This window comes from Ptychodera flava, chromosome 21, assembly GCF_041260155.1.
Source record: "Ptychodera flava strain L36383 chromosome 21, AS_Pfla_20210202, whole genome shotgun sequence".
Taxonomy (NCBI): domain Eukaryota; kingdom Metazoa; phylum Hemichordata; class Enteropneusta; family Ptychoderidae; genus Ptychodera; species Ptychodera flava.
The window spans coordinates 14,827,757-14,850,881 of NC_091948.1; the positions used below are offsets into that span (position 1 = coordinate 14,827,757).

Genomic DNA, 23,125 nt, shown 5'->3' on the forward strand with positions numbered 1-23,125 from the left:
AACAGAAAAATCTTAAGATGTATTCATACCTATTTTTGAAAAAGAGAAGTCCTACCACTTGCCAAATCAGAATGTTGGGAATGTCGCCCTCTTGCTTTTGAATGGCAGAAAGTACATAGAGAGTTGTTCACATGATTCAGGGCTGGACCATTACATATTGGGAGGGGCCGACAGGATGCTAAAATGCATTTTTTGTTTTCCAACGTTTGATGAACTCATTTTCTCACATGGCATATTATATTTTTTGCTACACTTACACACCTTTTCCATGTTAAAAAATCGACATTGCTGAAAATTCTTCTAGGATCTTTTGCACAGATTTTTTCCAATTTTCGGCAGCCTCTTCCCAAGATCGAAATAGTCAACCCCTAGGTACCTGTAGATGAAATAAACACCAAGTATGCCAATATACAGTGCCTGCTGTTTATCAATTTGCAGGTATTTATTAAGAAATTTGATAGCTTTTGCGGTGGATTAGCTGCTATGCATTGGCTTCATTCAGAACAAAGTACAGAATAGTTTTAAAATATTCTTTATTTGGATAACCTTAAAACTAGCAAAAGGACAAAAGTTGGGACAGAAGGTGGACACCTAAAGTGACATTTGAGTGACTCCCTGTGTCAGTGGAAAGTCTCTGCTCATTAAAAAATCTGACATTCATAAGAGCTATATTGTGCACCTATACAACATGACAAATTGGATCAAGCATACTCCAACATGCAAATTTTATTGAATATAAAACATAAACGAAAAACAGTAAACTGTTTGAACATTTTGAAGAAAAATGCAGCCAGTTCTTCTGGCTGATCAGATTGCCTTCAACAGGGATCTTTCCAAATTTTCTTCTCAAAGGAAGTTGGTAGAAAGTCAAGTCATCCCTCATTAGGACTACACAAAATAGAGCACTCCTTAGATTGAGGTATGCTACTGATGTTCCATAAGTAAGCATGGCTGACAAATCTCTTTTACCATATATGGATATATTCAAATACTGTGACCAAGTGGCTTCAAGTCTCAACTGTGTACACTTGATTATTCACACTCTATCAGGATATGAACTACCGTCAAATTATTTTAATGCTCCACGAGACATTCCTGAGATGTTTAATCTGAATCGCTGTCATCTCCCCATCGTCCCTTCTTCCTCTTCCCAGTCCAGTGTTTCCTGTGTTGGTGGTGAATTTTCCTCTTCTCCTTCTGATGATGGAGGTGGGGTGAGTTTGCCAGTTCCGGTGGCATCGGCACATTTTGGGTGTGTAGCATTGCGGTGAAATCAACAAAAAGATGTGCATAGCGGTTAAGGAAGACTGTAGTTTGACCATGGATGAGGACTTGGTTTGCAGTTTACATAGCGTGAACGCACTGACGAGAACAGCAGTGAATTCGAGTTGATGTTTGTCATTGTGAAAGTCTGTATGTAGTTACACTGAGGAACTGCTAAGGTTCATACTAGATTATGCGATGTATTACACAAGTGTAATCACGTACAATACAACATTTACAACTCAAGATTGCATGAGACATACGGCATCTACTATGACTATACGAACACCCACACAGGGGAAAACCCTGCTTTGAAACAAGATATGTAGGTTGAATGTACAAAATGTGTGTGTTGATACAAAGCAAACTCTCATCAGTTCTAACAATCTACCAATTTCACTGCTGTTCTCTCCAGTGGTTTTGTGCTATTAGGATGAAAACAGCTGTTTGTAAGACAAGGCATGGGCTTGATCTACCATGCTGTACCACTTGATCTGGGTAGGAAACTCAGAATGCTGTTCAATGGGAAGGGACAGACATACTTATGCCATGGTAGAGATTATTACCTTTGGTGCAAATGTATTGTTTTCTGAAGGAAAGTTGAACCCGAGTACATCAACAAGGGGTGGTAGGGTTAGAGCATTTGGCTGATTTACTTTATTAATGTTGTGCTGAGAGGTATTACACTGACCAGGATAAAACCTGTGTGCTTTCTGAACCTTTGTGGAGTATTCCAGTCTGATCCATGTGGAGTATTCCAGTATAAACTAAATGGATTTTCCCCCCATGAATTGCCTTAATAGTGGGGCATGTGTACGAGAACAGCTCTAATTTCAATCTTGCAATATGAAAGATACAGGAACATTACAGAAACCGAGACAGAATGTAAAACTAAAAGGATATATTTGCTGCCGTTATTGATGAATGTAATGCAGGTTCCTCTCTCACCAAGACGTCCTGCACGGCCAACCTGTGAAAAATAAACGATATGTCCCAGTGTTATATTGGTTTGCAAGAAATCCATAAAATGTCTCACCATTCCATTCCATTTGTTTCAATGGAGAACACCCAAACCTGCCACTAACAAACACTATGGATTAGTCAAAATTTTTGATGTTGTTTGAAAACTGCCTTCTCCCTGATTCGGGTTGTAGACATATTACACTCAACTTGATTTACAGAAACACTTAAATGGGGCTGTTCACGGTTCCTGGTTGTTACCAAACATAGATATGTGTGCACATGTAACATCAGACACTGCGCCTAGAAATTCAGACAAATTTTACAAGTGTGACACGAGTGGCTGCTGTTGAAGCTTGTAGTCTGGGTTGTGAAATGTTTTTCTAGTGTTCATCATAACATAAGCAGTGGCCTATTTCCTTGAACCTTCTTTGTTCTTGCTTGTGTAATTTTCAAAAATGTCATCTAAATTTTTGGATAAATATTCATAATCATATTTGCAGATTAATGAGAGAACAATGGCGTCACATGCAAATAGCCCTATTTTCTAGGAATTCAGTTCAAAGTTCAAAGTTGGTTTTCAAAAGCCTGACCAATTTATTTTGAATGATATGGGCAAATTAAATGATGTTAAACACATGAAATAAAAAATTACAAAAGCACAAAAAACACAACAGATGATAAGCTGTCTAGTTTTGAATACCTGATGGACATATTGCTCTGTTGTGGTAGGCATGTCAAAGTTCACGACCATTTTGACCTTTGGGAAGTCTATACCCCTTCCCACTAATCCAGTGCAGACTAGCACCGGAATGTCTCCATCTAGGAACTTCTGTAGGATCGCTGTTCTGTCAATCTGTTGCTTGTCACCATGCAGTGCCAGGCAGTGGATGCCACACACCTGGTGAAATCAAGAATATGCAGATATCTGAGACTGAAAATTTCCACATTCCTTTATTGTAGGTATTTTGGTGATGGACTGGGTGGGCAATCTAAAATGTGATGAAGTTTGTGTCTTCGTCAAAGCTGTGGATGAGTCTTATGAGTCAATGAAATGATGTTGCCCTTAACCAGTATCAATATGACTAAAACACGGGAGATATTCAATATCAGCGGTAGTATTACAAACTACGTTGCCTTTGGTCTATGGATTTTCTCTTATTCTTTTGGCTCGTAGATTCTGCGGAACCTTTTCCAATATGGAAGCCAGGACTAAGTTAATTAAAATGGTTTGATGTCTGTGGACCACCAAATGTTTTGCTCTGACAAGTGACTTTGTAATCTGTTCGTTTAATGGATTGGTAAATACTGATGACCTTGTATTATAATGTGTTCATGACTACCAAGTTTTAGTTAGCCTACTGGACCACTAGGCTTCAATCGATACTTGTGCAAGCAAATACAAAATACTGAATGGATTTACTCTTATTATTATACCTATCGTACATCAAATCTAGCGGTACAGAAATGGGGTGCTGATCTTCATAGAGGCATAAGATGGCACTGAACAAATAAAATCAAAGCCCAAATACAAAGCCGATGGGAGATCTGAATACATACTTTGTACACAGCTGCAGCTAGCATATCAGCACCAACTCTACTTTCAACAAAGACGACCAGCGGAGGCCTGCAATTGAAATGATAAAATGCAAATCTCTATCAGGCATGGAATCAGATGATACGATAATGCACTGCAGGTAATGCCACACCTTCACAGGAGTGTTTTTGAGAAAAATTCATGTCTGTATCACTTCCTCAAACTGAACATGCATGAATAATACACCAAAATAATCAATGTAATGTAGTTCACATTGATAATCACGTCATTATGCCAGCCGTATGATTTGAAACAGCAACATGTTGGAGATTGCATATTGTTCCCATGACATTGCAATATTCCTAAAAGAAATTACAAGAAAACAGAAAAAAAATTTTCTGGAACATTCAAAATATATTTTTTTCTTGTTCCAAATGTCTACAGGACATAATAAACAATTAAGTATTGATACCCTTATAAATTAAATATATCATCTATGAAATTAATGTCCATGGTAACAAAAAGGAGCATAGAATGATAAACTTTTATTGCCACCTTGTGAGAGAATCTGTGTGTTGTCTGTGCACTAGTATCCTACTGAAGTAATATTTCTAATTTGACAGGTTCACTATTAACTTAAATATTTAATTTACACAATTGGTATCAGGCAGCTCACAGATTTTCTCAAAATTATTTAAATTAGTCAAACACATTAGAATATCTGCGTTAGAAATCACAATCAAGATAAATGAAACTTACTTGAAGTATTTTGGGTCTTGCAGAATGGAGTACAGCTTTTTCTTCTTAGACGGCTCTTCAACCCAGATGATTATTTGTTTGACAGCTTCATTAGGCATACTTGGCTGTGAAATGACAAAATGCGATACCATGTATGTTTTCAGCATCCATTCTCTAGGATGTCATTTACTCTTACTGAAAAATGGATCGATTGTGAAAAAAACATATACTATTGCTTATTTTCTCATGTGTGCAGAAGTAGATGTATTTCTAAATATTATGCACTGTAGATAATGTCTGTAGTATACACATACAACATCCGTAGTAATATTGTAAGCAAGTTATGTGTCACTGTTCCAACATGTAGGGTTTTAACATTTACAGAAATACAAACAAAAGTACATTCTAATAGTCTTGTACACGTGTCTGTTTTCTTTAAATTTTTATTTACACACTTGTTCTCATTGACATATTTCACCTTAACAGCTTACTGATTAACAAACTGTTAGAGCGCCCTCACCTCACCAACTGACACATAGATGGGATTAGCCAGAGACACAGAAGCCATTTTCTCAATGGCAGCTGGGATGGTGGCAGAACAAAGCATGGTTTGAACGTTATCTGGGACATCCTTCAAGATGTCAGTCACCTGAATCATGGAAAGAAAAAATTCACAGATCAAGGGTTTGAATGAAAAATTGTTTTGAGATATTTGAATCAAAAGAAACTACTTGTCAGAGTTATATGAGAAACCAATGGTATTTCATAATTTCAATTCAGACATTTCCAGAAACCAATTGATTTGATTCTGTGTCAGCCATGGCAGTTTGTAAAGATATATGTGACACTGACTACAGTATTATTAAATGATGTCTGGCCTATCTTCTTCTGCATGTACCTTTCTCTTTGCATTTTTATTCAACTTCTCTTTTTTCCATATGGACAACAGGTGACCGAACTCCAATCTCTCAATAGAGACCCAACCTTGCCTTAGTAAAGATTTGAGGTCCAATAAATTTGGAAGTACACAGATAAATTGGTTTGAAGGCAGAGCCACACAATATAAAGGCACCTACCTGTTCCTGGAAACCCATGTGGAACATTGTATCCACTTCATCTATGATGACAACTTTCAATAATGACAGGGAGATACCTTTGGGGGTAGCAACAGAGGAAATGATGGAAAAATTAAAATGGAACGTAAGACACAAACTTGAATCATTTTGTCTTCTCATGTAGGTAAAGTTTTAAATATTCACTCAGTGTAAATCAGCCAAAGCTTCCTAAGTCTGCATCTCACATTAGTTTCAACCTATATCAGTTAAGTGCAACTTCAAACTAACTTCTCATAGTTCAAATCATCACCACTAAAGCTAGAAGTGTACCTTTGCCGACCTTACCTTCCTTAGCCAAGATGTCTCTGAGTCGTCCTGGTGTAGCCACCACAAGCTGTAAAAATAACCCACAGAAAACATTCGGGACAGCAATGAGTGGCATTGGAATTGATCTTAAAACCACAGATACTGTCATAGACCCTCGAGAAAAAAAAAATATTATTTTTTCTCGAGGGTCTATGCTATAACTCACATTTGCTTGAGCATACGTTGCCTGTCCTTTGATCCTTTTACCACCAAAGATTAGTGAGAAAATATTGTAACCATGGTGAATGTAGAACTGTTTACTAGGAATAGGATGAACAGGTCAACTGATACACAGTGTAAGTCCAGTAAAATTGCCATGCAAGCACTGACAACATTTTCAGAGAAATAAGTGAAAATTGCTCAGCAGGTAAAAAGCACTGAATCGCTGATAAGTGCTTCTTGCTGTTATTTCTCTCCATACAGGGTTTGCGTTGTAAATATTACAATGACTTTTTTCTACCTCTTGCACCTGCTCCACGAAAGCTACATTACCATGTTACTTTACTGTATTTTTAAAGGGATATCAATCAAGTTAACAGCTGGTCTGGAAAAACAATGCTTCACCCTGCAAAAACTCCAGGTAAAAATTTACTGCCATACCTGTACACCTTTCTTCAGCCTGTACAACTGCTGTGGTAAAGGAAGACCACCAACCAGCAACGCTGTCTTCATCCTTGGTAAACCTAGAGTCAGGATTATTTTGATTCTGAGATTCTCAGATTAACCCTTTCACCATCATGGTTTGGCCCAAACCCATTGTCATCAATGGTGAGTGGGAACCTATTTACTTGGGATTTGGGGTGAACAGGTAGTAGCCAAGAGTATCTAATGTTATCTTCTACATCCCTAGATGCTGAACAATGTAATGTCTCCTTGTTTTGCTTTATTCTGTTTTTGGTTTTGTTTGGGTTTTTGTTTATTTTTCCCAACATTTCTTGTTTACTTACACTTGCTTTTGATTTGGTTTTATCTTTTTGCACTGTCTTTCATTTCTTTTGAAAGCCTACATAAAACATTAAAACAAAATAATTCAAAACATTGTGAGTTATAATATTTCTTCATTATATCTGTTTTAGTCTTGCCAAGCTGAACTCTCACCTTTCATGAGCTCCTTCGCTTGGTCTTCAATTTGCATACACAGTTCTCTGGTTGGAGACAGAACCAATCCCAGGGGATCATGGGTTCCAGGATTGTAGGTCATGTGGTTGAGAATGTGTACGATTGTTGGCAGGAGAAACGAAACAGCTATTCGAAACAAAAAGAAATGGTACCAGAAATAAGACTTCAATGAACTACTGAACCTTCAGGTAAAAGTAAATGAAAATTGTAAATGCACTTGTCCGAAATATCAAAATCGTCGTTTGCCAAAGCACAGCTGCAAAGTTCCTTCTGGACTGACATAACTTGGTTACATGTGAATGATATGTAGAAAAACTTTTCATGTATCTTCATATGTTTGGGTGTCATGTCTCTGTTTAATGACTAAGATATTGCTTTACAGCAGTACTTACTTTTACCAGTACTGGTATGGGCACATACCATCATATCTCTATGGCACAGAAATGCTGGTATGACCTGCATTTGAACCGCTGTGGGCAACTCATAGCCTCCCTTCTCCAAGTTTTCCTTCACTGGAAAATATCAGGAGGAAATAAGTCTGATTGAGAAATGACTCTTTTTACATCTAACTGCTTTGTTGAAATACAATAATAGTTTTCAATTTGTCAATCTGTGAATGTAAAACTTTTTGAAAATTATCATCTATTATTATTTTGGTACTGAGCAAATGTCACTAGTTTCACTGAATTTGAGTGATACATGTCAATGTCAAGATCACGATTATATGATTTGGTGACTTTAAGCTTATTTCACATCTCTCCCATATAAAACATTATTTTATTTTCATAGAAAAACTGTAAAAACCATCTCCTTCAACAAACATGAATTAACCAGATACATAGATGGATAAAATTAAACTAAAACACTGAGCCTATCAACCTTGTTTTGTTTCTTTTAAGAATATAAACACCTGGTATAGCAAGACTCAAAGAGTTTTTTGTAATAAAATTATTGAACTGTAGAACTTACATTTGTCTGTCAGCTGTAGGTGTCTGAACTCCAACACAGGTCTGGGAACACTATTGCCTTTTATTCGAATGCCAAGCTATACGTCAATAGTTAAAGCAACATGTAAAGAAATTATTTGTCAAGCAAAAAGATGGAAATGAAGAAGAAATGTACATCTGGTTTCTTTTGTTAGCACACTACTTAAGGTAGGATTCTACTTTCCTCCCACTGTTTACCCTTGAAAGTGAACTGCAAGTGAAAAAATGCAAAAATGATTTGGTGAACATTGCGGACAGTGACAAACTGTAAATTATATAGTTGTTCTGTTTCTTTACCATTACAGTTGTAACAATATTTCATTCACACTGAAAAACCTACCTGTGATCTAAGTTCTTCAATCTGATCATCTCTCAACTGTTTTATCTCCTCATGTTCTTCATATTTGTAAATATCAGTCCCATCTACATCAGTCAATGTATCATTACCATCTGATGGTTCAGTTGGAGGTCGCTCATCCTCCATTTCAGCCAAATGTTTGGCTTTACACTCCAAGCTGCAGATATCAACGTCTGTCTGTTCACAAATGTACTCGGCGTATCTGCCACACATGATACACACAGGCTCTCCAGGTTCTGGCCATCTCTGATCCTTACTGTATGAAATGATGGCCTCTGCCTCATCATCCGAGGCATCAGAGTTTGCTTTTCTTTCCTCCAGTGTGGGAACATAACTTGGTGGAAAGTCTGCTGTGTCATTATCTTCTGGAGGCGTTTCTTTATGTTCCGAGGCAGCTTTTACCTTCTCCTCAACAATAGCGTCTTTTGATGACTGGCCCTGTGAGCTTGACATGAAAGATTCAGAACCACACTGCCCATCTTTCACCTCATCTGTCCTCTTATCACCGATCAAATCAGCTGCTCTTCCATCTTTACGTACAACGTTCACTGGTTTAGTTTTTTTGGCTTGTGGTGGCTTTCCACTGCGCAATAAAGATCTTGGAACAAACATTTCCCGTATGTTCTTCTTACATGCTACAGAGGTATAGATATCAAAAGAAGTACAAATAAATGGAGGTTAGCATACTTTCTTCCTTGGATTTTGTAATAAGAAATTTCCACCCATTCATGTTTTCTTGGTCATGACTGAATAACAGTATTTTGCAGTAATGCCTGTATCTGTATTCTACACAAAAAAACTACCATGACTCACTCATTAACTATATCAAAGCACTAAAAACGGTAGATCTGGTCAGTAAAGCTGCCTTCATTTCCTTTATTACACGGGACTAGGTCATTACCAACTGAAGTCTCAATATAGCTGGGTAATTGGGGGACCTGCTGTCTGATTATATGTGCAGTGAAAGGGAACATCAGCTGCAACTTTTGGCTAAGCTTATTTTAGCTCTTATGTATTAACATGGAGGTATAGGACCTAAATGAAAGTTGCAAGAATCTATTCTAGCTTTAAGGCTGTGTTCACAAACAACGATTGGGGGAGGGGGGCTGGGGGAATTGCAATTGAAATCCTATGTTTTTTTCAGATCCCCCCTCAATACCCTAAAAAAATTTCAAAGCCCCCTCTATATGATCAAAATTGTTCAAGTCCCCCCAAACTACCACAAGCCTATATATCAGTAAAAGATGTGCCTGCAGAAAAAATAAACACACTGCGCCGTTCCGCTCACAGATGTTCAACACTACCTGTTATTAGCAGTTTGTAAAGTCATATTCCTAAGGCAAGATCTTAAATTGATTCATTTTTTAACGCATCAGTGAACTTTTTGGATTTATAAGTCTAAGCTAAGTTGAGCTAATCAAACTCTGGCCAGGTCAATTGCTCCTGCCAAAGAGCACACAATATGATGATCATGAGAGAGTGGGCAAATCAGGAATTCTGGGCAATTGTCATATTGTAAAAAACTGAGCACAGTGACCTACCAAAAATTTGTTTCAAAAGTACAAGACATATATGAATTAGATGCTACTCAAAATTAACAATACTGGAAGGTTAAAATATTCTATCAAATAATTGTTTTCATCTTAGAAATTTTGGGTGTAATAATGGCAAATTTGCAAGGTTAACCATTTAGTCACATATTTTTTCATTTAGTCTTTACTGTTCAAAGTTTTGCTTTTGTATTATCTTATGATGAGAATGTGAAAATTTAGAAAATCCAGCATAGTGATCCTATCTTTTTTCATTAATATTTGATTATTCTCATGCCAGAATTCAAAAATCTCTGATAACTTTTAAAGTCTCCTGGTCTTCCATGCGTTGCTCTCTGGCCTGATCTTGTGTACAAGTATGTTTCACTGTCATGAGTGTCATTTGACCAAAACTCTTCTTCAACTGCCATGTACATCAGAGTCAGAGCTACCTGATTCTCTATCACTGCTCAGGTATGCAGTGACAGTGACACTGCAGTAGCAGGGGGTACCTGATAGTGACACTGCTTGCAGGGAGTAGCTGTATTAACTTTGATAATTCGACAATATTTTTGTTCAGTTTATACAACTGTATTCTTGTTCTACTCCCTGCAGCATGTTGAACTGTCCATAGCTTGCTAACACAGCCTGTGTATGTGTACCATGGATTTGTATCACTGCCAACTGACTGTCGGTCTGGACTCTAATTAAATTATCACCTAACACATATTTGTATATCAGGCTTTGTCAACAAACTGAATATTGTGTGTTTGAGGATGCTGCAGGGAACAGCAAGAAACTATAGTTGGTATATTGCACAGAAATATTGCAAAAATCATCAACAGTTGCAGCTTATTCTGCCCTGTTACTAGGCTCAATTTTGTTTGTTTTTTTACGACAAATCAAACATGTTTAGATTTTTTTGAGATAAAAGTCATGAAATGTGACAAAATGGTTCTAGATTTGTTAAACTATTACAAACATTAAAATGGTATTCATTTTTCATTGTATTACCTGCAAAAACTTGGAATTGGAAAATCTAAAATGTAAAAGGGAACCGAATTTTCAAATCCCCCTACAGGCAGAGCAAAATTTTCAAGTCCTACTACCCAAAAATTTTTTAATCCCCCTGAATTCCTCCAGCCCCCCCTTCCCTAACATTTTTTGTGAACGCAACCTAAGCAGCAGAACGTGAATCTTGGCCTATGAAATTTGGCACGCTGGCACACCAGGCACATGCTTACTTGTACCATAAAGATTGACTGATTGATTGAATGAATATTCATTTTTTTAATTTTTAGATACAGTGATTTACTTATCACTACTGTCTTTCATTTTCCTATTGTCTCATCTGTACGTGACTGCCTCAAGATTATGCTGACGAGGAAATAAATAAATTCTGTGTAATAAATGTTGTTTGACATGAAAACCTTTGTAAATTTGACTATACACAGTGACTGATACCATGGACCCTCCAGGGTCTATGCTGATACATTGGCTTCATGCGATCCTATGGGCCCTACCATACCACTTCCGAACAAAACACATCAAAACAACCCAGGGAGTGTTAGGGCTACGGACCCCAGTGGTGGGAGGCCTATATCCGGTAACACACAGCCCTGCCTCGCAGAGCTAGGATGCTCGGTGGCCCTGCGTACGATGCTGAATGTTCCCGGCCTCGCTCCCACGGAGGTCGTATAGTATATCGCCGGGAACACACAGCATCGTACGCAGGGCTACGTATGTACGCAGGGCTAGGGTGGTCGGCTACGGAGTCCGCTCCACTGGGCTGAAATTCTAATATCTAATGCTTTTGCACGGCAAGAACAATGCTACACTATGTTCAGATAGTGGCTTCTTCGTATTTCTTCAAAACAATATCGTATGTATATGGTAATTGTAATTTAAAAACAAATCTTTCACACTCACGTTCATGCATTAGAAGCCGCCATTATTTTTAATCCATCGTGTTGCATCGTGGGAAATGAACTTTTCACTTATCCCATAGATCATTGCAATTTAAAAATGGCGGCGTCCAGGATCATGCTGTGCCGATCGTTTCGGCAGGTAAGAAATGACTGTGAAACGATCAAAGCAGAACTTTAAATTTGTAAAGAATCGAATGTGCTAAAGGAAAGAACCTCGTCAGTTTTTAGGCGCAAATGCTTTTCTGTTCAAGTATTACGGCAAGCGAATATTTGAACCTTGCGCGAGACCACGTTGTGACTGTGACGCCAGGCGGCAGTCACGTTACGTCACATTTTAGATTGGAGCAAATGCGGTTCAGTCAGAAATGGAGAGGAAAACAAATTTTTGGAAAAAAAAATCAATAATGGTTTGTCAGTGCAAAATTTTCATCACAGATTCAGTGTTTTGCGCAAAACCGAGTTTAAAAACAATGTAACTTTGTCTTCAGTCCGTAGTTTACAACAGACGAATTATTGGTCGGTTACCTGTTTCAAGTCACGTAGTCAATGAATCAACTCAACATGTACAGGATCCGCTTGATTTTAGGCTCACACAGGTCAGTATCATGCAATATATTAAACTTTTTTTACAAGTCAGCGATTTATTCCCAGATTTTATTGTAAAGTTTTCCCAAGGTTTCACCATTCAAATACTTCGAGTCAAAAGTCTGACCTAATTTCCATAATAAATGTAAGCGGGCTGATATTGTAATATAATGCAAGCATGGATCTCCCTCCATGGTCTAAGGAACCTAAAAGATAAATAGCATCTTCCTTATCTCATATATCAAATTGAATTTGAATGGAAGAAAATTATGGTGAAAGTATTCCTTAATGATGCTATAGCTTAGTTTATCATATAAGTGTATGAAAAAGAAAACTTGAAACTTGAACTTGCTGGGTTATGAAGGAGACAACATTGACTTTGGCTTTCAAAGGGTTAATGGGGTGAAAAGCAGTGAATATTTTATTGTATCATTGTGATGTGTATCTGCCTATATATCTTAATGCAAATGTCAACTTATTCAGTACTTTTGATGTATCCACAGGTCAGATCATATTCCAATCCACAAAAAAGGAGTTTTATTGCAGATTTTATTGAAAATATTAAACAGGAAATGGCGAAAAACAAAGAAATGAAGGTGAGACACTTTAAGATGTGAGGCAGAGCACTATGATACCACTTGAATGAATGAATGTATTATGAAAATTCTGGATCAAGTACTATACTATTGTACATATAGTACAACTTTAAAGCCCGGGGCGAAATTGACCGGGATCCGGAATAATGCCAAGTTTGGGTGGGCGTTTTGGGGCATGGCCCTGCATAATGAGTCTGTTGGTAACGGTTGCCATCGTTCGCATTATCTGCGTAATCTGTTTGCTCTCAACTCACGCTCTGACTATAAGCTTAGGTACAGCCTTCGCAATACGCGAAAGAAAATAGAAAGAAGGAAAACATATCAACTTCATCAAAACAGGAGCGTGCACAGTTGATCTACTGAAGTTTTTGCTGAGTTGATTTACTGAAGTTTCGGGGTCATGTCATCGTTCGAGAATGATTCGGCTACTGACCGCCATATCTACATACGGAAATGGCGCCGTACGTAGTGGAAATAATCATCAAGAAAGTAATAAACATAAACATTAAAAATAATCTGAAGCTGGCAATTTCGTATGTTGAAATCACGAATTACCGATCTGAACATTGACTGAGAAACACGGTCAGGAAAATGGTAGGAAATAGATGAACGACGCGACGTCATGACCGATCGCTAAAATAAAAAAATAAGTTCACTACATCACGGAAGGATCGAAATTTCTATGAATCTCGCTTACCACGATATCTGTAAGCGATCAAGGTCGGCTGTTCGGTTGCTTTGAGGGTGACCCCGGACAAATCATCACGAGTTATGTTTATTTTCGGAGCAATGAGATGAACCACGGACTGGGTTCATAGATATCTTCGTTATTGAAGAAATTAAAGTCCAACCTTTGTCGAAATCTTATGATGTAGTGCCAACTCAATGAGCTGATCTCGGACACACGTATCAATAGGCCTAAGCCTTTCAAAGAAGATTGGTTGATGACGCTCACTTGCTCACCTTGAACTGACAAATACAATGTTTTGATGTCTTACAAGTTTTGTTTAATTCTCATAACAGAAGTCCAAACATTACTGGGGCAACCGGTATGTCAAAACCTTACGAGCCCTCCGAACACGACATGTCATTTCCATGTGTGAGAACACGTGTACATATACACAAACCATACAGCCGTTTTCAGGGCTAGCATTTTATCGAAAGCGACTGTAGCGTACTGGTACTTTCGGCCGTAGATTTGGGGGACTGTTTAAAAAAAGTGGCTCTCTTTGACTGACTGTAATTAAATTGATCATGGATGGAGGCTTCCGCCATGCTTTAATATTTAGTTGTTTTCGATGTCATTGTAAACTATGGACTCTGCCTGCAGTTCTGTAAAATACAGTGTACGCACTTTTCGCAAGGATACATCGTACCGGTACTGACTCATCTCTTGCCAAGTCACGACCGAAAATGGCTCACTTTCGCGATGTCATTGCATCATAAACGCTTGTCAGTAAAATAGTTTATGACAACCACGAAGTTTTCATCCTGTGTGCACGCCAATATACATGTAACTCTAAGCGTACACATGGTGTGTTTACATGGTAATTATTCTCGTATGCACAGCAAATGTTTGACCAGTTAACACCTCTGCGCGTCACTGAATGATTGACAATTGTTTGAATCGTGGAACGACTGTTCCCTGGGGGCCATTTCCTTAGTTACGAAAGCGATTTTCCCCTAATCATCGTAATTTTATAAGGCTTTGTGAAACTTTGCGGATACATGTATGGCCTACGTGTTTATGAAACAGTCTATGTTTATGGTATGCCAATAATGTATGTTTGAGAATCGCTTCGGCTGATTTTCATGGAGCGGTCTACCTTGCTGTTGCCAGTTGTCACTCAAGCGCTATTATGAATTTTCGATGCGTTAGGGGTCTTTTATACCCCGCACCAGGGTTTAACTGCCATTGCCAGCTGCATACACAGTGTTTTCACAATTCATGGCAACTTCGTCTCAACCAATTTAGTCTAAAAACACTCATTTCAAACTGTACTCTTTCCCTTACAGCCATCTCATATAACTTCTGAAATCCATTCACCATACCACCATACAAAAACAGACTTTCAAATGAGCAGTGGTTGAAATTTATGGCACAATAGCATGTATGCAGTGTGCCCCTTTGATGAAGAACACTCTTTGGAAGGTTCATGATGGTATGGTTTGAAAGATCCATACAATAACTAACCAAGCCACAGTTGTCCATCGAATTTGCGAATCATCTTAATTACATGTAATTATACATGATGGCTTGTTGTCGAAATTGCACTTTTGATGAAGTTGTTTTTTGCATGCAGTAGTTTTGAATGAGTTGGTTTTGGGGTAAAGTGGTTTCAATAGAAAGTGTTGAGGGCCTCTGTGGAGGGACTGCGATGCAATGGAACTGTTTTCGCCAGGTTTAACCTTGAGTTCTGCAACACACATTAGATTTGTGTCACATAACAAAGATCAACAAAATCAATGTCAGCTTGAAAAAATGCCACAGTTGTTTAGTTGATGTCCATGGTATTCATGTGAAGTGATGATGTCATTGATGGAATCGACAGATAAACACTTCATAAGGAATCTTTGTTGATGCGAATCCATTCATGGGGCAAACTTAAAGTTTACTAAAGCCTATAGGATTATACAGTACCTGATTACCAGGGCTCTAGTGTGAGCTTTAAAATTCAAAGATTGATGTATGCAGATCTGCTAATGAAGGAAAACATTGCTAAACTACCAGCAAGTGATTATTGCTACCAAGATTTTGTTCTTTTTAAAACAGTATATAGAGTGAAACACTCAAAATTTCGATTTTTGAGTTACAAGAGAAACAGAAGGAACAGTAAAACATTACATGAGAATCAGAAGCATCGGTGACCAAATCCACTAGCGTGACCTCATGGACTAGTAGTGTTTCTGTTTGGGTTCACACTTTGGTCATCTTCTAGTCCAGCTGATTTGTGAATTTGGGAAAATCAATATGGAGAAATAACTTCTACAGCATACTGCCAGGTATTAACTAGCCATGTATTTACACAAATTGCATCACCATTGCCAGCTATCTTCAGCGTAGTAGTGAAATATTCCTAACATACAACTCTTTCTGATGACAGTTAATTGTTTTTAAGTGTAACTTTGAAGTATAACAGCATTGTGTTGATTAGAGTGTTGATTGTTGGGGCAAGTGGATTCTGACAGAAGGGTAGTACTTTTTTGAGCTACATGTACTATCCCAGGCACTAGAGGAATCTGAAAAGGATTTGCTCACCCCAAGAAGGAATATTAAAATGTTTATTTTTCTTCAGGACAACATTCAAAAATTTAGAGAAGAAGCCCAGAAACTTGAAAAATCAGATGCACTTCAGAAAGCACGGCAAAAATATGTAAGTAGTAAATATATATCCATGTAGTAATAATAAGTAATTATCTTTTGCTATTTTAATGTGTGATCATGGAAAAATATGAAAGAGTATAAAGTCCACACAAAAAGACATTGCTATTTTGCTTTGAAGACACAGTAAATTATTTCTCTCAGTTTTTGTCAATTGCAAAATAGCTGTCATTTTTTACTGTTTATTTTCATCATTCCAAAATATGTGTACAGTTTGATACAAGTTATAAATTCACCTTGGCAGTGATTGTAAATTGTTTTATACATTTTGTCTCCTTGATAATCATCACATCTGTTTACTAGCATAGGGGTTTTTAGGCACTGTGTTTGATGAGTGCCTGCCATTGGAAGCATTCAATGACATTGCAACACTGCAGCTCAGATGAAATTTTCACTCTTGATTTGACAGGCATCCCTTGAATCTGAAACAACAAGGGGAACAACGCAGCTGAAAAGAACATTGGATGACCTTGGTAAGAAACTTCATGAGGTAAGTCTGTTTCACTAACCAAGGACAGTTATTTTGAAGGCTGTAAGTTGTTCCAAATTGCACTTGTTCACCAAAATTTCATAATGCTACTAAAACATTATCAGAAATTATTATATGACCCTTTTTTGTGTGGAATCCACAATCCTCTGTACCATAAATCAGGTATTATGACAGTTTTCATTGGTCTTCCCCCTGTTTTCAGTTTTTCACATCAGTTATCCAAAAAATAGGAAGTTGGCATGAACGTTTATATTTACTGGTAGTATTTATCATTTCACACAATGAAATATCGGCTTTGGTTCCCACATGTGATACCTTGTTGTAAATAAGAGTCACATGCCCACAAATAATTTTTGCCAAAAATAGTACTGATTGAGAGTTACTTTTGCGGTGTGTTCAGGGTATGGAAGAAGTGAAGAAGACAGAGTGGGCCAAGAAGGGTATGGATATCACAGAGGAAGTCACCAAGACTGCCAAGGGTGCTGCAGAAAGTATGGGCAAACAAAGCGAACAGATTGGTAAATCCACTACATTCAGGGCTATATCACAGGTAAGTTACAGTGACTTCCTTTGAAATCAGTGTATGTCAAAGCCTCAAACAAGAAATTACATGTTTTATTAGAAATGGCTTTCATTCATCAGCGTGCCACATTAGCAAACTGAGTGTTTTTGTCTAGGTATAAAACAAACATAATTTTCTCCACTTTGACAGTACCCAATTACGGATATTTCAAATATGAATTTCTGTATAAGCATTACATCAGTTTTCATTGGTTTGCTTCACATACGGTAAGTGTTGGTGGTGATTTTTTAAACTTTTCTCTATTTTTTCCTCATTCTAGAGTGTAAAGTCAGTGAAAGAAGAAATTGATCAAGCTACAACTGCCAGGGCACAACCATACAAAGCACCAGGTAAGCTCAATGTAACTATTCAGTACAAGGTTTCCGAAGAGTGTCACACATCCCTTTAATACATGTGGGAAAAACTAAGTCAGGTTAAGGTGGGAAACCCTGTTATCAGACACATAGAGACTTTCAAGGCATTTCCTAATGTACTTGCATTCATATTGAAAATTATGCAGAACGTACATATCAATGTCAAGCCTTGTGATTATTCATGCTAGCTGACAAATCATCACACTAACAAATCATCGCTGTATTGAAGACACATGAAGAACAAAAATTCAGTCTTTCTGAGAAATACATGTGAAGATATTGAGCATGAGTGACTTGGTCTTACATCTACCCTATAAACATTGATCAGGTCTGGAATTGCCCAGTACCGGTACGCAGGGAGAGAATGCACTGCAACTAAAAAATCTTGAAAACCAACATGCTGTGTAAAATTTAATGCTGTGTTTGGTTTTACGAGAATGTACTGTATTTGGATGTTTGCTTGTTCCTGGTTTTTTTCAGAGAAGCTCAGGAAGAGAACAGAAAGAGTGGTGGAAATGGATGAAAAGCGTTTTGAGGCAAATGAGTAAGTGTTGAACAATGAAATGGTTACAGTTTTGATGAGCAAGACCGTCAAGACCAGTCATGTATAATTAATGCTTTTGATTCTGTACGTTAGTTTTTATAGGTATTGGCAAATAAACTGTCAAACCATCAAACGCACATGTTATGCTCAGTTTTGGATAAATTGATCAACCATGAGTCAAAACAAAGCATGAAATTTGTTCTAAATTACTTATGAGGCCAAAGAAAAAAATTGTGCTGTTCTTATAACCAGACGTACCCTATTTTCTGCCTGCTGCCTCTAAACTTTTTAGAGCTATGTAAACATGGAAGTAAAAAGAATGAAAGAAAAAAGCCGTAAAATCACATGTTCGTTACCTGGCATTTGATTTTTGCTTGGACGAGGACGTCTTTTATGTTTTTTATTCCTTTTATATGTATGATACGTTATTCTGGAAATGTTGTGGCCAGTGTTTGATTGCCCTGAATCCCTGAAAAGTGCATATTTAAAAATAAAAATATTTTGGAAAAAAAATCCCTGCTGACCTAACTACCCTATTTTTGAAAACAATGATATTGGAACAGCACAGTATGTTTGTTTTGGTCTGTTATTCATGAGTTACTCATAACACTTGGGCAAGAGTCTGTGGAGATAGAAGAGATTGCAACAATAAAATTTTCTCATCCACTGATGCCTTGCTCATGTTGGTGCACCATCATTTTGATGAAAATGCATAACAGAATATACAAACCCATCCTATTGTCTTTTCCAGTTTTACCATTTTCTTGTGTGATACTGTAGTGAAAGCAGTATTGCTTCCCATTTGACTAACGTGTCACTTCTACCAAATTAATAAAAACTAGACTGCCTACTGAAAGAAAAACAATTATGCTATGATATCATGGTCTCTTTGAATTTTTCATTCTACATATCCTATATCGTCCACATTTAATAAATGTTATCATGATTTCAGAGATGCAACTGGCATGGTCCTTCACAAGGATTCCAAATGGTATCAGCAGTGGCAAAATTTCAAAGACAATAACCAAGTCTTCAACAGTAAGTCTGTCCTACAGATGTGATTCTTTACACAGAGAATTCATCCTCTTCCATTAGAATCCAACATGCATAGTTTTCTTCACTCTGAATGTGCATTGAACTACTGTAATTTAAAGCTTTTCTGAGTGATTCCACCAGTCAGTCAGTCCCACAAGTTCAGTGTTGTCAATTTGTAGCAAATCCTTCCCTTATTTGAAGGAGATCATGTAAATTAATAGTCCAATATGGATAAAATATCCCATCTGGAATCAAGTAAAATTAAAGGCGCTCTATTCAATTCATTGGACAAAATGAGTTCATGCTAATTTTGTTAGCAGCTTCCCAATGGGTGATACAGTAGGTGTGTATAAGTGAAATAAATTAAAATGTTTGTTTTGGCTGAAAAAATGTAAATATTATGCACTATTGAGTTGCCTTTCATAGTGAGACATAGTAGTTCACTTGGATCATTGAAATTCAAACAAAATAATGTTTTTGGTCATTCATTCATCATCAAAGTAAAACTCACATAATTACAATGTTGATTGTTTTCTTCTTCTTTATCCAGAGATGTTTGACTTGAAAATGAGGTATGATGAAAGTGACAGCGCTGTGGTCAGAGCATCCAGAGTGCTCACTGATAAAGTCAGCCAGCTGCTAGGTAAGTCATTATATTTGCTCTGACTCTATATGTTCTGAGATCTCAAACTTTTGTCAACACTGCTGAAGTATAGACAGTGATATGATTGCCTGTCTCAATTACTGTATTCTTCTTGTGAGGCTGAGCTTCTCATGCATTTGCAAATTGTGTCTAAGGTTAAAATAACACCAGTTTTGCCCATGATTGTAGAGATATTTTACTGTCCATGGCTATAGCCAACAATATGAAGTGATGCTTGCATCAGCCTTAGATTTGGATCAGTTTACCATGACTGTGTTGTTTCTCTGCCAAGGTGGTGTGTTCAGTAAGACGGAAATGTCTGAAGTACTGACCGAGATTATCAAGCAAGATCCAAGCTTTACCAAGGAAAGTTTCCTCAGGCAGTGTGAAACTGAAATCATACCCAATATCCTTGAGGTAGGATATCCATATCAATACCAATGTCCTTGAGGTACATGTAGGATATACATATCAATATTGATTCATGTGACCAGATGTGTGGCATGCTATAGAGAATCATCCTCAATATTCATCATGTGCTACCAATGTGTAGTGCAGTGTTGAAATCACCATTATGGCATGTGCATGTGAACAAAGCTATTCAATATTTTAAGGGCAGGGGTCATCCCGTCTGTGGCTGCACGACTTTCTAGTTGATAAATATTACCTCTTCCCAGAACTTAGTGATGAATGCCGTGCAAATGAGAAACAAATTTAGCATTTGATGCATGTTCATAGTTCACTACCGGTAGTTTTTGTAGCTTTCTAATCTCTGCAAGGCTTTGCCAAAGAAACTGGTTGCGTCCCTTTATTTTCAAGAAGCTGCTTCAGCCAGTCACCAAGCAGTTTTGGTACAGCTGCTATTTTAAAATTTTGGATATACACAAGGTATGATAGGATATTATGCATACATGTCGCACACCCATTGTATGGGTCCCATACACACAGCCGCAGACGGGACAACCCTCTCCTTTAAGAGTGAATTCCTGATGTATATGGTCCTTAAGATGTATCTAGCATATGATACCATTCACTAAAGCGTGTGAAATGACTTTTAGTCAGTTTTAGTCTGTCTGTTGACCATTGCCCTGAGATTTATGATAACAGGAAAGCAAATATGAACTGCCATCTTTCACTTCACATTTACTATTTTTTTGTTCAATTGCAGGCAATGATCAGAGGAGATCTAGAAATCTTAAAAGACTGGTGTTATGAAGCAGTAAGTGAATTCACTGTATTTCCTAAGACTTGCTACACTGAATCAGTAAAAAATCTCATAGCTTTTTTATCCATAATTCTTCATAATAAAACCATCAATCCATACAATCTGTGATTTCCTGTATTTACAGTTCTTAATACAAGGAAGAAATTTGGTTTAACAACAATCCTTAGACATTTCTCTTGTTTTGTTGGCATAGTTGCTTCCTTCGGTGTAAGTTTCAAAAACACTAAATGTAATCCGCCAATGATTGTCATTTATATTAAGTTAGAAGAGGGTTACGAGGGTGGTTTTGAATAGGTTAAACCTGGAATTCAAATGGACCACGGTACAAAGTAAACAATGTGCACAAATGTGCATAGCAATAAGTGTATTTCATACGCGTTTGTACATGTTCATGTGTTTGTAATGCAATCATGCTCTCTATAACAGCAGGAGTACACGTATATCCGTCATTGGAAGTACATCATAACTGCACCACTTTTTGTGAAGAAAGTTAAAAGAAAGTAGCTTGTAGCAAAATAGTGCAGTTTCAAAGATCAGAGTGAGTGATGTTGAATTATTTGTTTCTGCATACAGTTGGGAGTTTTGGTCAGTGATTTTGAACTACATTCACTTATATGTTTCTCATTTTGTTTCAGCCATTCAATATGTTAGCCACTCCAGTGAAACAAGCGTATGCCCTCGGTTACAGATTTGATTCCAGAATATTGGATATTGACCATTTGGACGTGAGTATATTGAAATAACCAACCATTATGAACGCTAAACCATAACTCTTAATAATCATATAAAAATGATATAATTACACATGCCCTTGCTTCAAGTGCTTCAGGCTTTCCTCTCACTATAACAATGAGGGCAGTATCTTACTTTGTTGCCTGCCAGAAATACTGTCCAACTGTTCATAATCTTAGTGATGTACAAGTCACACAGGTAATAAGTATCATCAATTGATGAGTTGACAAAGGAGAGGTGCTCAAATTCAGGAAATGTCTGATATTTGTCATTGTATGTGTGTTATTCATTGCCAAGAGATGTGCGTTAGAAAGGTGACCTTACTTTCTAGTGAGGAGACTGAAAAGAATTGTAAGAGGCGAATGAATGGCTAGAAATGAACCATACCTGTATAAGACTTACTTGGAATTTTACATGTCAAGTATATTCACTTTTGTGGCTTTCAATAATAAGGAAGATATTACAAAGATTCTGTTATCAGTATCAATTCTAGCATGGCATATTTCATATGTAACTTCATGCATAAGATTTTCCTTGTTTTCTTTTCTGTAATCAGCTGGTAATGGGCAAAATGATGGAACAGGGTCCGGTTCTCATCATCAGCTTTCTTACCCAGCAAATACAAGTTGTAAGAAATGCAAAGGGAGACATCGTTGAAGGTGATCAGGTAAATATCACAAATCATAACACTACAAACATTACAATGACTATTGAGAAAGACGAACTAGAGACATAATGTAGCAATGGATTACAAATACTACCAACAGTAACTGATGATTGAGAATTGTACTGTTACACCTTTCTGACAAGCGCGGTAACACTTCACTTCTGTTACCATAAAACATCTTTAACCCGTATCCTGCCAAACCCATATCCTGCCAAAATCATATTTCACCATCAGGTCTGCTATACACAACAAGAACCATGTGATGCATTTTAACCAAAAATTGAACATTTGAAGGCCCTTGAAAACATACATACGACAATCCTGATTTTCACAGACTAAAGCTGCTCTAACATACCAAGCCAAGTGGGTGAAAATAATTATGGTTTGGTTCAATAGTGCTTTTTACTGATTTGTCCGATTGGAAAGTGATATCGTCTGACGGGAAAATGTT

The 23,125-nt window shown here is 37.3% G+C and overlaps 2 protein-coding genes across 3 annotated transcripts in view; one reads left to right on the forward strand and one right to left on the reverse strand.

Annotated features, from left to right (window-relative positions):
• On the reverse strand, positions 1–11,991 carry LOC139121524 (probable ATP-dependent RNA helicase DDX59). Of its 2 annotated transcripts, XM_070686486.1 has the most exons (15): positions 11,841–11,991; positions 8,365–9,017; positions 8,008–8,083; positions 7,431–7,550; positions 7,018–7,164; positions 6,520–6,602; positions 5,899–5,947; positions 5,575–5,651; positions 5,019–5,147; positions 4,520–4,623; positions 3,784–3,850; positions 2,927–3,124; positions 2,165–2,233; positions 1,063–1,284; positions 1–376 (listed from the first exon to the last, which is right to left on the reverse strand). In XM_070686486.1, exons 1-14 carry the CDS (start codon positions 11,848–11,850, stop codon positions 1,105–1,107), a joined length of 1,962 nt encoding a protein of 653 aa, XP_070542587.1. In that variant the 5' UTR covers positions 11,851–11,991; the 3' UTR covers positions 1–376; positions 1,063–1,104. The 2 variants fall into 2 exon arrangements, with proteins under 2 accessions (XP_070542587.1, XP_070542585.1); XM_070686484.1 differs by lacking the exon at positions 1–376 and having other exon boundaries at positions 517–1,284.
• Positions 11,929–23,125, forward strand: part of LOC139121525 (mitochondrial import inner membrane translocase subunit TIM44-like) — a 14,367-nt gene continuing 3,170 nt past the window's right edge. The window contains exons 1-14 of the mRNA XM_070686487.1: positions 11,929–11,978; positions 12,328–12,435; positions 12,928–13,020; positions 16,317–16,394; positions 16,812–16,892; positions 17,293–17,442; positions 17,735–17,804; positions 18,309–18,372; positions 19,325–19,410; positions 19,958–20,050; positions 20,343–20,467; positions 21,219–21,269; positions 21,911–22,000; positions 22,564–22,674. Coding sequence (XP_070542588.1) covers positions 11,937–11,978; positions 12,328–12,435; positions 12,928–13,020; positions 16,317–16,394; positions 16,812–16,892; positions 17,293–17,442; positions 17,735–17,804; positions 18,309–18,372; positions 19,325–19,410; positions 19,958–20,050; positions 20,343–20,467; positions 21,219–21,269; positions 21,911–22,000; positions 22,564–22,674 — 1,242 coding nt within the window. The 5' untranslated portion in view covers positions 11,929–11,936. The remainder of the gene's footprint in view (positions 11,979–12,327; positions 12,436–12,927; positions 13,021–16,316; positions 16,395–16,811; positions 16,893–17,292; positions 17,443–17,734; positions 17,805–18,308; positions 18,373–19,324; positions 19,411–19,957; positions 20,051–20,342; positions 20,468–21,218; positions 21,270–21,910; positions 22,001–22,563; positions 22,675–23,125) is intronic.

Bases quoted from the DNA above. Each gene is read 5' to 3' on its own strand.
- LOC139121524 (XM_070686486.1), bottom strand. The intron at 7,551-8,007 runs GTAAGTTCTACA...GATATTTTCCAG, and splicing joins CCTACAGCTGACAGACAAAT to TGAAGGAAAACTTGGAGAAG. The intron at 3,125-3,783 runs GTATGTATTCAG...TGATTTCACCAG, and splicing joins TAGCTGCAGCTGTGTACAAA to GTGTGTGGCATCCACTGCCT.